This window comes from Polyodon spathula, chromosome 10, assembly GCF_017654505.1.
Source record: "Polyodon spathula isolate WHYD16114869_AA chromosome 10, ASM1765450v1, whole genome shotgun sequence".
Classification (NCBI taxonomy): Eukaryota; Metazoa; Chordata; class Actinopteri; order Acipenseriformes; family Polyodontidae; genus Polyodon; species Polyodon spathula.
The window spans coordinates 44,552,025-44,567,150 of NC_054543.1; the positions used below are offsets into that span (position 1 = coordinate 44,552,025).

The 15,126-nt window shown below is 49.2% G+C and overlaps 1 protein-coding gene across 1 annotated transcript in view; it reads left to right on the forward strand.

The window, feature by feature from the left end:
* Positions 1-10,635, forward strand: part of LOC121322402 (inactive phospholipase C-like protein 1) — a 42,168-nt gene extending 31,533 nt beyond the window's left edge. The window contains exons 2-8 of the mRNA XM_041262316.1: positions 1,730-2,329; positions 2,701-4,293; positions 4,744-5,103; positions 6,854-7,057; positions 8,936-9,011; positions 9,404-9,513; positions 10,039-10,635. Coding sequence (XP_041118250.1) covers positions 1,730-2,329; positions 2,701-4,293; positions 4,744-5,103; positions 6,854-7,057; positions 8,936-9,011; positions 9,404-9,513; positions 10,039-10,197 — 3,102 coding nt within the window. The 3' untranslated portion in view covers positions 10,198-10,635. The remainder of the gene's footprint in view (positions 1-1,729; positions 2,330-2,700; positions 4,294-4,743; positions 5,104-6,853; positions 7,058-8,935; positions 9,012-9,403; positions 9,514-10,038) is intronic.
* Positions 10,636-15,126: the final 4,491 nt, after the last annotated feature.

The window sequence follows — 15,126 nt, forward strand, 5'->3', positions numbered from 1 at the left end:
AATTGTCAGCGTTGCCCCAGCCAGGTTTGTAATAGTAGCTGGAGCAAGCTTCAGTGGAATGCACTTTCTGTCGAAACAGTAAGAGATGCCAGTCCTGCCAGTGGGGCCGGTACAGGCTCTTCTAGAAGTCAGCACTGGGATGACCATCTATTCAAAATAAAAATAAAATCCAATTGGTTTTCTCCATCAAAATGCTTCTGATTTTAGGTAAAGGTAATTAAATAAAATGAAGTCTTCACTTTTTGATTGCAAGTTTGCTGTGGTATGCCCTGGTAAAAACAATAGAGAGTGCAAGTTTATCATCAGCTTGTTCCATGAACAGTGTAACAATAAGAGGTCCCTGGTGTTTGTCTCTGCAGTGCCCTGGCTGCCTTCCCAGTAAGGACAGTGGGATGTCACACTGTCTCTGCCTCACATCCCTTAGTGTGTGATTGTTAACACTGCTCGACAATTACCACAACACAATTGCTTTACACTTCACAATATCAATTTAGAGAGAACTGTCCCTGCATGGAAAACATGCTGGCTCAGAGATCTCCATCACTGAGTTCTCTAAAGTAGACTGTATTGAATGTGCTGGCTCTCAGATTCACAGTACAGAGTTCTCTATACTAGACTGTATTGAATGTGGTGGCTCTCAGATCCACAGTACTGAGTTCTCTATACTAGACTGTATTGAATGTGGTGGCTCTCAGATCCACAGTACTGAGTTCTCTATACTAGACTGTATTGAATGTGGTGGCTCTCAGATCCACAGTGCTGAGTTCTCTATACTAGACTGTATTGAATGTGGTGGCTCTCAGATCCACAGTGCTGAGTTCTCTATACTAGACTGTATTGAATGTGGTGGCTCTCAGATCCACAGTGCTGAGTTCTCTATACTAGACTGTATTGAATGTGGTGGCTCTCAGATCCACAGTGCTGAGTTCTCTATACTAGACTGTATTGAATGTGGTGGCTCTCAGATCCAAGTGCTGAGTTCCCTATACTGAGTTCCCTATACTAGACTGTATTGAATGTGGTGGCTCTCAGATCCACAGTGCTGAGTTCTCTATACTAGACTGCATTGAATGTACAGTCTAAGTGCTTCAATCACACAGCCCTGCAATTTGCTCTTGCATTAGAGAGGGTATTTGGTTGTTTCATTTAAGTATCCCAGCAGAGCTTGAGGTCAGACAATTGATTGTGTGACTTTTTTTAAATGTGTTTTTATTTTCTGTATTTTTCTGTGTTCGGTGCCACGTCTAGTCATGTGGAGGATGTATCTCTTTGCTGTGTCAGGAAGTCTCTCATACAAAGAGGAGGAAATACACTCTCAACATGATTAGGGATAGCCTCAAAGACTTATAAACACAAGCCATTAAATTCAAATAAGAACCAGACAAATTTACTTTCTTAATCCGGGTATAGAGACCGTGTTGGTAATGTCCTGTAGGATAATGACTTCTCTGCTCTGTGCTGTGCTAGTGTGCTGCTGTTCATGACATTTGGAATTGAGTTGTTAAGGTGTATAGTATTAAAGAAAGAAAATTGGTGGCTGTTAAGACAAAAAAATCTTTCTCAATGTCTTTATAATGCCAAGATTGTGTTCCCTCCGGTTTTAACCCTTTCGGTCACAGTTGTGTAATACTCATTTACTCAAGACCGTCCCAGAAATAAGAGGTAAACCTCTCCAAAACACTTACAAAATGCTGAACTCTCGCCCTCTCTCTCTCTCTGCCTGTCACAGGATCCCTCGAACCAGAAGCCGGCTGGGCGCAAGAAGACAGTGTCCTTCAGCAGCATGCCCTCGGAGAAGAAGATCAGCAGTGCGGCCGACTGCCTCAGCTTCATGCAGGGGGGCTGCGAGCTCAAGAAAGTGCGGCCCAACTCGCGGGTGTACAGCCGCTTCTTCACGCTGGAGGCTGACCTGCAGTGCCTGCGCTGGGAGCCCTCCAAGAAGGACCCTGAGCGAGCCCGGCTGGACATCAGCGCGGTGAGGGAGGTGCGGACCGGCAAGAACACCGAGACCTTCCGGCACAACGGCATTGCCGAGCAGCTGCCCGAGGAGGCGGCCTTCTCCATCGTCCATGGAGAGGGCTACGAGTCCCTGGACCTGGTGGCCATCACTGCCGACGTGGCCAACATCTGGGTGACGGGGCTGCGCTACCTCCTCTCCCACCAGAATCAGAACCCCGAGGAGCTGGAGGGCGGCCCGGCCAACTCTATCCGCGCTGCCTGGCTCTCCGCAGAGTTCTGCAGGAGTGACGAGGACGGGAACGGGATCATGCCCGAGGACATCGCCGTTGACTGCATTCGGAGGCTGTGCCCTGGGATAAAGGAGACCAAGGTGCCCGCCAGGAGAGGGGAGGCTGGGGAGGCTGGGGAGGGACTGGGGAAGAAACCCGGGAATACAGGCGGAAACATTGTATCAAATGCTTCATCAATGTATCGCTCATTAATGCTAATTTATATAAATGTCAGATGGAAATGACGTTGTGTTAAAATTAACTCTACTTTTAATTATTATGCTACAAAAAAAATCCTAACATAGGGTGGCGTGTAAAATACAAGCTGATTTTCACCCACGCAAGGTTAGAGGGGCTGTAAAGCCTGTGGATAGCTGCTCTAAGCTGGTGGAGTGGGAATTAGCTTATGTAGCATCCCATACCACATTACAGATATGACACCTAACATACTGCTTCTCCTCACCCTGTCCAGGTGCGGCTGAAGTTCAAGGAGCTGCAGCGCAGTAAGGAGAAGCTGACAACGCGCGTGACGGAGGAAGAGTTCCAGGAGGCGTACTGCGAGCTGTGCACGCGGCCTGAGGTCTACTTTCTGCTGGTGCAGATCTCCAAGGACAAGGAGTGCCTGGACGCCCAGGACCTGCGGCTCTTCCTGGAGGTGGAGCAGGGGCTGCCCCAGGTCACCCCGGAGAGCTGCCTGGACATCATCAACCGCTTCGAACCCTCCGAGGAGGGGCGCAGCCGGGGAGTGCTGGGCGTGGACGGCTTCACGCGCTACCTGCTGTCCCCCGAGTGTGCCATCTTTGACCCAGAGCACAAGTGCGTGTGCCAGGATATGAGCCAGCCCATGTCGCACTACTACGTCAACGCCTCGCACCGCACCTACCTGATCGAGGACCAGCTGCGGGGCCCTGTCGACGTCACCGGATTCGTGCGGGCGCTCAGGATGGGCTGCCGTTGCCTGGAGCTGGACGTGGGGGATGGCCCGGAGAACGAGCCCGTCGTGGGGGGCCGCCAGAACCTCTCCAGCCCCTTGGCATTGCGCAGCGCCCTGGAGGTGATCAACAAGTATGCCTTCCTGTCCTCAGACTACCCTCTCCTTCTGTGCCTGGGAAACAGGTGCTCCCCTCACCAGCAAAAAGTGGTGGCCCAGCACCTGAAGAAAGTCTTTGGCAGCAAGCTCTACACCCACAGCTCTGCAGCTGCGGCTGCCACAGGCCACCTGCTGTCCCCCGACAAGCTGAAGAGGAAGGTGCTGCTGGTGGGGAAGAAGCTGCCGGCAGAGCAAGAGTCCTCGGAAGGGGAGGTGACGGAAGAGGAGGAGGCGGGGGAGGAGGAGGAGGGAGGGGGCGGGGAGGTCTTGGGGAGGAGGCAGGCTGAGGAAGAATACGGGGTGACAGTGGAGCCAAAGTTGATGAAGCTCCGCAAAGAACTCTCCGACCTGATTGCTGTCTGCAAATCCAGGCAGCGCTCCTATTGCTCCTCCCCTGGGCGTGACCACGACTTCTGTAGGAGTAATGGTGGTGGGGGCGGTATGGGCTGGGAGGTGTGCTCGCTGGGTGAGGTTGAGGCAGGGCGCCTGGCTAACGAGTGCCTGGAGGAGCTGGTGAACTACAACAAGCGTTTCCTTATGCGAGTGCGGCCCAGCGCCATGAGGGTAGACTCCAGCAACCTCAACCCCCAGGACTTCTGGAAGTACGGCTGCCAGCTGGTTGCAATGAACTACCAGACCCCAGGACCCATGATGGACCTGCACACAGGCTGGTTCCAGCAGAACGGGGGCTGCGGCTTCGTGCTGCGGCCGGCGGTGATGCGGGAGGAAGTGTCCTACTTCAGCGCCAACACCATGGGCACGGTGCCGGGAGTGCCGCCGCAGATCCTCCGGATCAAGGTGATCAGCGGGCAGAACTTCCCCAAGCCCCGCGGCGCCTGCGCCAAGGGCGACGTCATCGACCCGTACGTGTGCGTGGAGATCCATGGCATCCCTGCCGACTGCGTCGAGCAGAGGACCCGCACCGCCACGCAGAACGGGGACGACCCGCTGTTTGACGAGAGCTTCGACTTTCAGGTGCATTGACTGGGCATGAACATGAATCATAAAATAATAATAATGCTGCTACTGCCTCCTTCATCACCAAAATCATCATCATCATCATCATCATCATCATATAATAATAAAGTTGTTTTGCCCCAGAGAGGAATATAATGTTACCCATCAACCTGATAGAGACTCCTGGGGTTCAAAAAGAGGCAGTGGCAGTTCAGTGGCAGGGCTTTTTATAGAAGCAGGTATTTCCTTCAAAATTCTGTGGACAATATAGGTAGGACAATATAAACCAGTGGTCTGTGAATACTACCGGTCAGAAATGATCACTGCCACTACTAGTAAGAATAAGAATAATAAGAATACAGTTCCAGGTGCTTTCACTAGAAATCTTCCCTAGCCGATGTTCTGTAAGTGAGCTCTGACTGTGCTGCTGTGTGTGTGATCGCTCTCCTGACTGTCTCCTGTGCCCAGGTGAACCTCCCTGAGCTGGCTCTGCTGCGCCTGGTGGTCCTGGATGACGATTGCATCGGGGACGAGTTCATCGGGCAGTACACCATCCCCTACGAGTGCCTGCAGTCGGGGTACCGTCACGTGCCACTGCTGTCCTTTTCGGGGGAGCCTGTGGAGCACGCCTCTCTGTTCGTGCACGTGGCCATCACCAACCGGCGAGGCGGCGGCAAGGCTCACAAGAGAGGGCTGTCTGTGCGCAAGGGCAGGCGAGCCCGGGAGTACACGGTGCTGCGCAACACCGGCCTCAAAGCGCTGGATGAGGTGTTCCGGCTGGCTGGGACTCCTCTGAGAGAGGCCACCGACACACGGGAGAACATGCAGGTCAGGGGTGGTGTAGTCGGAGACACGTGCTGCATTCCTTCCAAGGAGGGTGTTGGATGAAATTAACCAGGGGGGGGGGGGGGTGGGGGGGGGGGGGTGGTGGGGATGAGACTTCTGGGGGTAGTGTTGGATGAGATTTCTGGGGGGGTGGTGTTGGATGAGATCTCCGGGGGGGGGGGTGTTGGATGAGATCCTGGTGGCCGGCTCTAAGGAGCCCCCCCCACAAGGGGACCTTGGATGAGATTCCTGGGGCTGTGTGGGGGGGGGTGGTGTTGGAACTATCTCTAGGGGGTAGTGTTGGATGAGATTTCCTGGGGGACTACTTCGGTGAAGATTCCTGGGGGGGGGTGTTGGATGAGATTCCTGGGGGGGTGGTTGGGGGAGATTGGGGGGGGGGGGAGATTCCTGGGGGGGGGGGGGGGTGTTGGATGAGATTGGGGGGGGGGTGTTGGATGAGATTCCTGGGGGGGTGTTGGCTGAGGGGCGGTGGGGGGGGGGGGGGGGGGGAGATTCCTGGGGGGGGGGTGTTGGATGAGATTCCTGGGGGGGTGGTGTTGGATGAGATTCCTGGGGGGGGGTGTCCTGGGGGGGGGGGGGGGGGGGGGTGTTGGATGAGATTCCTGGGGGGGTGGTGTTGGATGAGATTCCTGGGGGGGTGGTGTTGGATGAGATTCCTGGGGGGGTTGTTGGTTGAGATTCCTGGGGGGGGGGGGTGTTGGATGAGATCCTAGGGGGGGGTGTGGATGAGATTCATGGGGGGGGGGGGGGGGTTGGATGAGATTCCTGGGGGGGTGGTGTTGGATGAGATCCCTAGGGGGGTGGTTTTGGATGAGATTCCTGTGGGGGTGGTGTTGGATGAGATTAGGGGGGGGGGGGGGGGGGTTGATTTATTGTTCAGTTGTTTTACTCTTCTGTGCGCTCCTGCTTCAGCAGAAAGCAGGCTGTTAGTTTTCAGCTGCATGCTTCTCACTTGGAGCGACAGGGAGGTTGTTATTCTAATTACTGTTCCCAGAGCTGCTTATTGTTCAGTACTGTAAAGTCCTTCTTAAATTTATTTTGTAAAAAGTGCATAGGGCTGCAACATGTTCCCAGGAATCTCTGGTACTCTTTCCATTATGTTCAGGGGAGAGGGGGGAGAGTGTGCACAGGAGTCCATCGGTGGCAAAGTGCAGTTAGAGTGCAGTGTAAATACATCACGTGACCGCAGTTTAACATGAAAAGAAACTGAAGCTTCAAATGAAATGGGTCAATATAGCAACAAGTGTTCAAATACATTTTGTACAGACATGGCACTGCAGACATTAAAAAGGATCAACCTCAATGTTCCTTAGCTCTAAGTACCATCTGCTGGGCTCTGTATCCAGCTGTGTGTATTGCTGATCACGCCCTACTGCCTCCTCAGCTCTTCATTTTCGGTGTGGTCACACTGTACCTGCATAATGTACTGAAGGCCTTTAACAGTTATTGGTAATATCTCCCCTTTTTAATACAGACCTGAACAATTAGATTATTAGCTACGCTACATAATAAAAGACAACACAAACTTCCAGACAGTTATTAAACATAAATCCTGTATAAAAAAGGTCTGATTACTTTAATGAAGTAAGTTTTCTTAAGGTTTTTAAAGTAATTTCCCCTATACCTTATCAGTGCCTGTGTAATAGTCCCATAATGCACAGTGCCCCTCTGGAGCAGTCTTCTTTGTACTGCAGTGTCTCAGTGCCTGTGTGTCTCTGTTTCTCTGGGGCAGAATGCCACGGTGTGTTTCAAAGAGCTGTGCGGCCTGTCCCTGCTCTCCAACCTGAGGCAGTGCATCCTGAGCCTCTCGTCCCGTCTGCAGAGCGGAGAGGGGCCCCCAGGGGCCACGCTCACTGTGAGGGACAGCTACCCCTATCTGGAGCCCCAGGGCAACCTGCCTGAGGCCACCCGCAAACTGCTGCACTCCTACGACTCGGTAAGACCCCCCCCCCCCTTGACCCCCCCATTGTAAAAGTGTCCCGTAGTAAAATCACAGCAAAGTCTCATAGCACAGTGAAGGCATGGTAAAGTATAGGGAAGCATTGGAACAGGGAGGTATAGTAAAGCAAATTTAAAAACCTGGCAAACAATGGTAAACTATGGCTATGGGAAAAGCATGGGGGAAACCTTTATAAGGGCGACCTCTCTCCCTTGGCAATGGATCTCTTGGTTGTGGTCACCTCTCGACTGCAGCGCTTGCTCTTTAGTTGAATGGTAAGGCATTTGTCTTTCGAACAGAGCTTGCTCTTTAGTTGAATGGTAAGGCATTTGCTTTGAACTGTGAGGTTAGCAGTCTGTGTCCAGCCCTTGCCTCTCAATTTCTTCAATGGGCAGCCATTCCCTCAGTAACCCCCTGCTTTAGACCTGTTTAAATCACAACTACAGTGTCCCCCCTCCCCACACACGACCATCACAACTCTATGGTTCAGACGCAGACCTCACACACACTCATGTATTCATCGCACTCTTTTCTTGGTAATGTTGCTCATTACTCATGCTGAGCTACAGAGAATAATAAACATATCAAACTGTACTAGACCACACTGCCTCCCTCCCTCCCAGTCCCTCAGCTCTAAACACTAGACCACACTGCCTCCCTCCCAAAGTATAAACACTAGACCACACTGCCTCTCTCCCTCCCAGTTCCTCAGCTCTAAACACTAGACCACACTGCCTCCCTCCCAAAGTATAAACACTAGACCACACTGCCTCCCTCCCTCCCAGTCCCTCAGCTCTAAACACTAGACCACACTGTCCCTCCCAGTCCCTCAGCTCTAAGCACTAGACCACACTGCCTTCCTCCCAGTCCCTCAGCGCTAAGCACTAGACCACACGTAATTTCTTTTTAAAAAGAAAACAATAACATGAAAGCTTTGTGCTCTAACTTTTTAAGTAGCTCCCAGCCACGCTAACAAATCCATTCGAGACAGCGCTGGAGCAGAGAGCCTGAGAATGGGGGCTCCTGAGTGATAAATCGATGGGTAGAATAAGCACAAGTGACAGCTAAAGATGTTCAGCACAGCAAGCATTCTGAGCTCAGAGTCTCGGGTGCAAAGAGTTCTCTTGCTGGTTAGCAGTCCTGTGATCATTACCAGTGAGATAGGGGGGTGGGCTGCAGATAAATAAACACAGTACTTGACAGGCCTTGACTTTGTAAAAAGAGCCGGGTTATAGGAGAGGGATTGAAAATAACCCAGTTAATGGGACTGCAGAGCCCCAGTATTATATACATTAGCAGATGAGTTGTGTCACTGAAAATCCTTTAAAACTTCCAGGCGCTGGCAGGCAGTTTGCTAGCCTTCTTGTTTATATTCTTGCTGTTTCACCCCCTCCTCCCTGATCATTGTGCAAAGTGTTTCCAAATATTTCCCTGATTCAGGTCCCTCTAATTTCAGTGAGTCCGACACCCCAGGGCACTGTTTACATCCGCAGTACAGTCTCAGCCATCCTGTCTGAATCAATAGGAAATGAGCAAATCACAGAACCGAGGAGGCTTAGAAGTCACTTGCCAGCTTGCTGCTGCTGCTTGAGGTTGAATCCCTTATAGTAGATTTCCATCGTGAAAGTGCAGCCGTGCAATAAATGCGCAAGCATGGTGAAGCATGGTAAAGCCCAGATAGGTATGGTAAAGCATATTAAAAAACAAAGCAAACCAAAAACAGTAAATGCATAGTATAACCATGGGAAAAGCATGGGGGAAACTGCACAATGAGCATGGGAGACTGTTCTAAGGGACGTCATGTCTGGATTGGTCAGTCTTCTTCAATGACTGTGACACACTGACAGGGTGATCGCTGTGTCGTTGTGTTTCCAGATGATCCAGGAACACCGGCTCCTGCTCGAGACGGCAGACTCCATTCATGAGAGGATCACCCAGGTGCAGAAAGCAGGTAAGCTAGCGGGGCTTTCACAGGAGGTCCCTCACTGCTGCAGTGCTCTCCGTTTCATTCAGCTCAGATAACTGTCCAGGCTAGCAGACTGAATTTACTTTCCAATGGCATCTCCCCCACAAGCCTGCCCTGGATTGGAGGGAGCACCCTTTCTCTTAGTGGATGATGGAGGGAGCAGTTCAGTCTTCACAAAAATATCTATTGAAACAGTTCGCTCTCTCTCCCTCTTCTCTCTTGTCCTCTCTTTTTTCTCTCCTCCTCTCTCTGTTCCTCTCTTTCCTTCTCTCCCCCTCTCTCTCTTCCTCTCTTTCCTTCTCTCTCCCTCCTCTCTCTCTCCCTCTCTCTCCCTCTCTTGTCCTCTCTTCCCCCTCTCAATTCTCTCTCTCCTTCAGCGATGGTGTTTCATGAGGATCTTCACCGGCTGGGAGCCAAGGAAGGACTGAAGGGACGCAAGCTGCACAAGGCAGTGGAGAACTTTGCATGGAACATCACTGTGCTCAAGGTGAGAGGGAGGGGGAGAGGGGGAAGGAGGCAGGGGAAAGGAGGTCCAGAATAGGTAAATCTTTTTTGCTATTTATACTTTTCGCTATTAAGAAATCCTGGCATATTGATCTAAGAAGAAACAACAATAGAGAATGACAGAGAACACAAGTGTTCTATATTAAACTGGTAAGAAATCCAGCAGATGGATTCAAGTCCACTTTCAAACTGTGAGTGAAGACAGTAGTAATGTGTGCCTGTGTAACGGTGACCCAGGTGTCCTCAGTCCTTTGACATTTGTGCCAGTATGTTAGCCTCACCCTGTGTCTCTGCGTCTCTCTCCAGGGGCAGGGTGATCCCCTGTCTCACCCTGTGTCTCTTCGTCTCTCTCCAGGGGCAGGGTGATCCCCTGTCTCACCCTGTGTGTCTCTTCGTCTCTCTCCAGGGGCAGGGTGGTCCCCTGTCTCACCCTGTGTGTCTCTTCATCTCTCTCCAGGGGCAGGGTGATCCCCTGTCTCACCCTGTGTGTCTCTCCGTCTCTCTCCAGGGGCAGGGTGATCTGCTGCGCAGCGCGAAGGCTGAAGCGCTGGACTCACTCAAGCAGCTCGAGCTGGCCTGCCTCTCCTGTGGACTGAGCCAGCCGGAGGAGGGGGGCCAGAAGAGCGTCAAGGAGAAGGAGAGTGGCGAGGGGAACAGGCGGATATGAACCACCGGCATCGGGGAAGAGTGGGGTGGGGCCTGGAGACTCGGTCCAATCTGAACATTGAATCGGGAGAAAACCAGTGCAAGGGTAGGGGATAATGAGGTTGGGAAGTGGGGGAACTAGAATCTGATGTCTCTGTGAATTCGGGGATCAAGGAGAGTGGTTCACGTCCCTCATGTTTCCAGTCCTCTGCTGTGTCCAATAGGAGGCGTCTCGTGTCACTAAGGGATGTGTGCTGCCAGGCCTGCAGCATAGTAGCAATGCACACAGACCAGTGCAGTGTACTCACAGTCCTGTGCAGAGAAGCCCTTATAAAAGCTTACCACAGTAAATTTGCATGGTCATGTGTTTCCCATGATTACACTGTACTATGCTTTACCATACATATCTGTGCTTTACAATGCTTCCCTATGTTTTACCAGACCTCTCTGTGCTTTACAGTTGTTCCCTATGCTTTAAAATACCTATCTGTGTTTTACAGTGCTTCCCTATGCTTTACCACACCTCTTTATGCTTTACAATGCTTACCTGTGCTTTACCAGACCCCCTGTGTGCTTTAGTCCACTTCACTGTGCTTCTACTATGGGAAATCTTTATAAGGGAGGCAACACAGATTGCTAGAACTCATTTAGTATTATTGTGGTTCAGTATAGGAGCATACATTTGGACATTCTTAGCAGTGAAGATTATCTATATAAATAATGCAGCTAACTCTATATCAGTGTTAATAAGCAGCCAAGTGACATTGTCTACAGTCTTGTGCGCTGTATACTTTAGATAAATATACGCATATCTTACACCGTATAGGGACACATGTTTTATTTGTTTATTAGATTTAGTAACAGATTTGTAAACGTGAGCTCTGTATTTATATATTCAAACACATATTTTGATATGGTGATGTAATTGTAAGTTTTCTCATAAGGGATAGGCACAGGTATAAGGTCAGTGGAGACACAGCATTAGAGACTGAATCATTCCTGAAGTGGAAGCTTGTCCGGGTTGCCTGAAACACAAGGGCAGGACATGACCATTCCTAGAGGGGGGGGGGGGGGGGCTTACTGTACCCGTTGGGGTACCATTCTAGAAAGGGGGGGGGGCTACTGGACATGGACAATACCATTCCTAGATGAGGTGGAGCTACTGTATATGGACAATAACATCCCTGTGACTTTCTCTCTTTGCCAGTCTGAACTCCTCTTCCCTTCATAAACACTGTTTAAGACTGTAAAATGATGCTGTATGTTCATTGGTTCTTTGGGCACAGTCACAGCTAGATTGTGTTTAGTACAATATGATTCAATACAGATGGCATTTTATGTAAGTATTGTTTCAACAATATTCTATTGATAACGCTAGAAATGTATTGATTTATTTATTTCTGTTTAAAAGTCCTGTAAAATGAAGATGTACAGTGTCCCTCTGCACTGTGTGTGTGTGTGTGTGTGTTCATGCATTGGAAGAGAGCTGTGGCTGGTTTTATTTCAGATGTCTTTGGAGAGCCGTTGTGTCCGGGTGAGGCTCGCTGTCACGGTGTGGGCTACTCCACAGGGCTTTCAAAAGGAGTGCAAACAAATAAATAAAACAGGTTGCGAGATAGTGTTCCTGGTATGAGTAAATCTATTTGTTTTTTTAAAGTAGGACCCTAAGCTACAGCACTGTTGTGCATCTCTGAAGTATTCCTGCTACCTGTGCTCTTGAGAACCGGCTGTAACTGTAGCTTCCTGGCTGAAAGAGCAGAAGCAGAGCTCTGTACACGTGAACCCACCTGTGACATGTGTCTGTAAATACAGAAACACTACGCGTATGTATTTGCTTCAACTTGCTGTAACCTATTTCATTTAACACAAGTGTTACTGTCAGCTTTCTTGCAGAGAGCCTGTCTGTGTGTTTCTCTCAGTGAACTGCCTGTCTGTCAGAGGACTGCTCTGTAGCACAGCCAAAGCAACAGAGTGTTTCGATTGGCTCGCTCGGGGTGTGCTAATGTACGTTTGACGTTCTTTCCAACGGTGATGCCCCGAGGGAGAATGGGTATTCAGTGGGTACTTCTGATTGGGTTTGTTTGCCTTTCTGTAGCGAAGTGCCACCGTGCCGTGCCCTGTCTAATGTCCCGGACCCACAGGGAGAGCTGTGTCTATGAATGAGCTCTGTGAAAGCAGAGACACAAATAATACTGTGTGTAACTGTGCTGACACCTGTTACACTGTTGATGTAATAGTGCGCCCCAGTGGGACAGCATGCATGTGATTAATGAGTAGCGTGCACTTTCTCCATTCACTTTGATTGTCTGTGAAGTCTTAATCTCTATCTATCTTAATGTCACCTCTAACCAAACTACTGCTACTCAGTTTTTATTGTTCCTTTTTTTTTTTGCTGGAAAGGACATTTATTTAAAACATTGCTTTTATTTTAAAAAGCTAGTTTGTATTGGATTTCATTAACAAATGTATGTATGTGTTCCAAACTATACAAAGTGATCTTTTGTTCCCCGTGTCCGCGCCTCATTTCTGTGTCTGACGAGTTGTTGCTGTTATTAAAGCAGAATTAGAGGGCCTGAGCAACAGAACACAAGCACAGGACCAAACAGGGTTAGGGTTAGGGTTAGGGTTAGGGTTACAATCTACTGTGGTATGAACCTCCTTTGCCAGATGGATCTAGTCAGGCTGAGAGGGTGTCCACTCAGGCTGGGCCCCCTATTGAACCCTGGACTAACACCAGACTGGGGAAGTGGTTGCATTGTTGTTGCTTCCCTGCAGTGACGAATGCAAGCTAGCACAGCGACAGCCACAGATCACGTGGCTGTTAACCTGCAGCTTACTGACCCCCGTCAATCACGCAGGTGAACTGTAATCATGCTGTGGTGGTTACAGCTTGATATTTTTGTCCATGTAGGAAAGTCATACTCCCCGCAGGTCAGCTGTCAGATTGCAGTGCTCACACAAGCCTGGCGCCCCCTGACCCTCCTGTTACAGGCACCCTGGCGCTGACCCTCACTGTGAGTGATGAGGTCAGTCGAGCCTCTCTCTGCTGCAGACAAATCAGCAGAGACCTCCTCGCATACTGATAACAGCGTCCCTTTCAGGAGAGAAGCAGCGTTTACAGGGACTAAGCCATACCGATACACACCACAGCATAGACACTGCAATACAGCATATACAATACAATACAGTATAGACAATACAGTGCCCCATGGATTACAATATTCCATGTTGCAGATCGGGATTATTCTGCTAAATCGTAAATTCTGAAAATTCAGCATCCTCTTTGTGAAGTAAACAGCACTATGTGTGCCACTACATAGATGTATACTATTAGTAAACTCTTAATAAACTAGTCTGCTGTGGCCACTATTTAACATTACTATAGTTCTATACTGTTTTGATATGAGTAACATATCAAGATAGCCACCTCTTCCCTGAATACATTCCTGATGTGTAACAATCAGCATCTCATAAGAAGAAGAAGAATTAGAAAAGGCAGGAAAATACTTTGGTTACAGTCATCCAAACAAGCCAGATTCAGGACTGAATGAACTAAGAGCAGTTGCAGGAGTTGCTGGGTGTTTCGCTGGGGGAGATTGAGAAGCTCTGCAGACAGCAGACCCTGTTCCCCAGCAGCAGCATGACACAGCCTGTAATCTGTGGATTGCAATTGCCCAGTGATTACACTGCATTCAATAGCTTCATGGTTACTTCTCAGGAACCCCGGCACAACAGTCTCTGACACCAATGCCAGGTCATTATTTTGTTCCACTATGATAAACTAGCACTTCAGATTTGCTGAAATGTGAAGAAAGCTTTCTGGGGGATGGGAATTGGTGTTAAGTAATAGCATCGCTGAATCAGACCCCTTTCACCAGTGATTTGCAGCCGGAGCTTGGAGCTGCTGCATCTGCAGGATCCCTTGGGTGAGGAGCGGAGAGAGATTAAAGCTGTCGCTATCTAATGACAAAGCTGCAGGTATGGATTTCACTCCGATCTGATTTGCTGACGTTACATTTTGAAGCTGACATGTTTAATTGTCCCCGCGGTGACATCTCTGCTGCAGCCTTTATAAAAGTGCCCCATAGTAAAAGCACAGCAACGTGGAATAAAGCATAGTACAAGCATGGTGTAGCACAGGAAAGCATTGTAAATCCCACAGATTTCTGGTAATTAGATTTCATTCCCCTTTTGATAATCAAGAGCCCAAAGAAATCCACTGTGGAAAACAATGTTAAGAGACACTGAGCAGACCTCACTGTATTCATATATTACACACACTGTACATGAATGAGCAGACCTCACTGTATTCATATATTACACACACTGTACATGAATGAGAAGACCTCACTGTATTCATATATTACACACACTGTAGATGAATGAGCAGACCTCACTGTATTCATATATTACACACACTGTACATGAAGGAGCAGACCTCACTGTATTCATATATTACACACACTGTACATGAATGAACAGACCTCACTGTATTCATATATCACACACACTGTACATTAATGAGCAGACCTCACTGTATTCATATATTACACACACTGTAGATGAATGCAGCCGCCTGGAGGTGATATGTTGTTACTGCACCCTGAGATATTCGGTCCTATTCCAGCAAAGAATCAGCTTCCTGGGGTTTCACATCAGTCATGTCTAATCAGAGACATCCTGTATCAGACACCATCAAACACTGCAGGTAACCCTACATTGTAACAGCGATATGTAATGGGCAGGCAGTGTGATTGCTGATAACGATACAGACAGTTTAGAGTTAGAAACACAGGCAAGGGGGGGAGGAGGTTCATAAAATTGACATTACTTTTCATTTTGAGAACAAATATTGCAGCACTTTATCAACCAGATATGACTAGTCACTTTTTTTGCAGCTCACTTTAAACTTTAAACTCTGATGCGCAGATTGATAAGGAAACAGAGCACC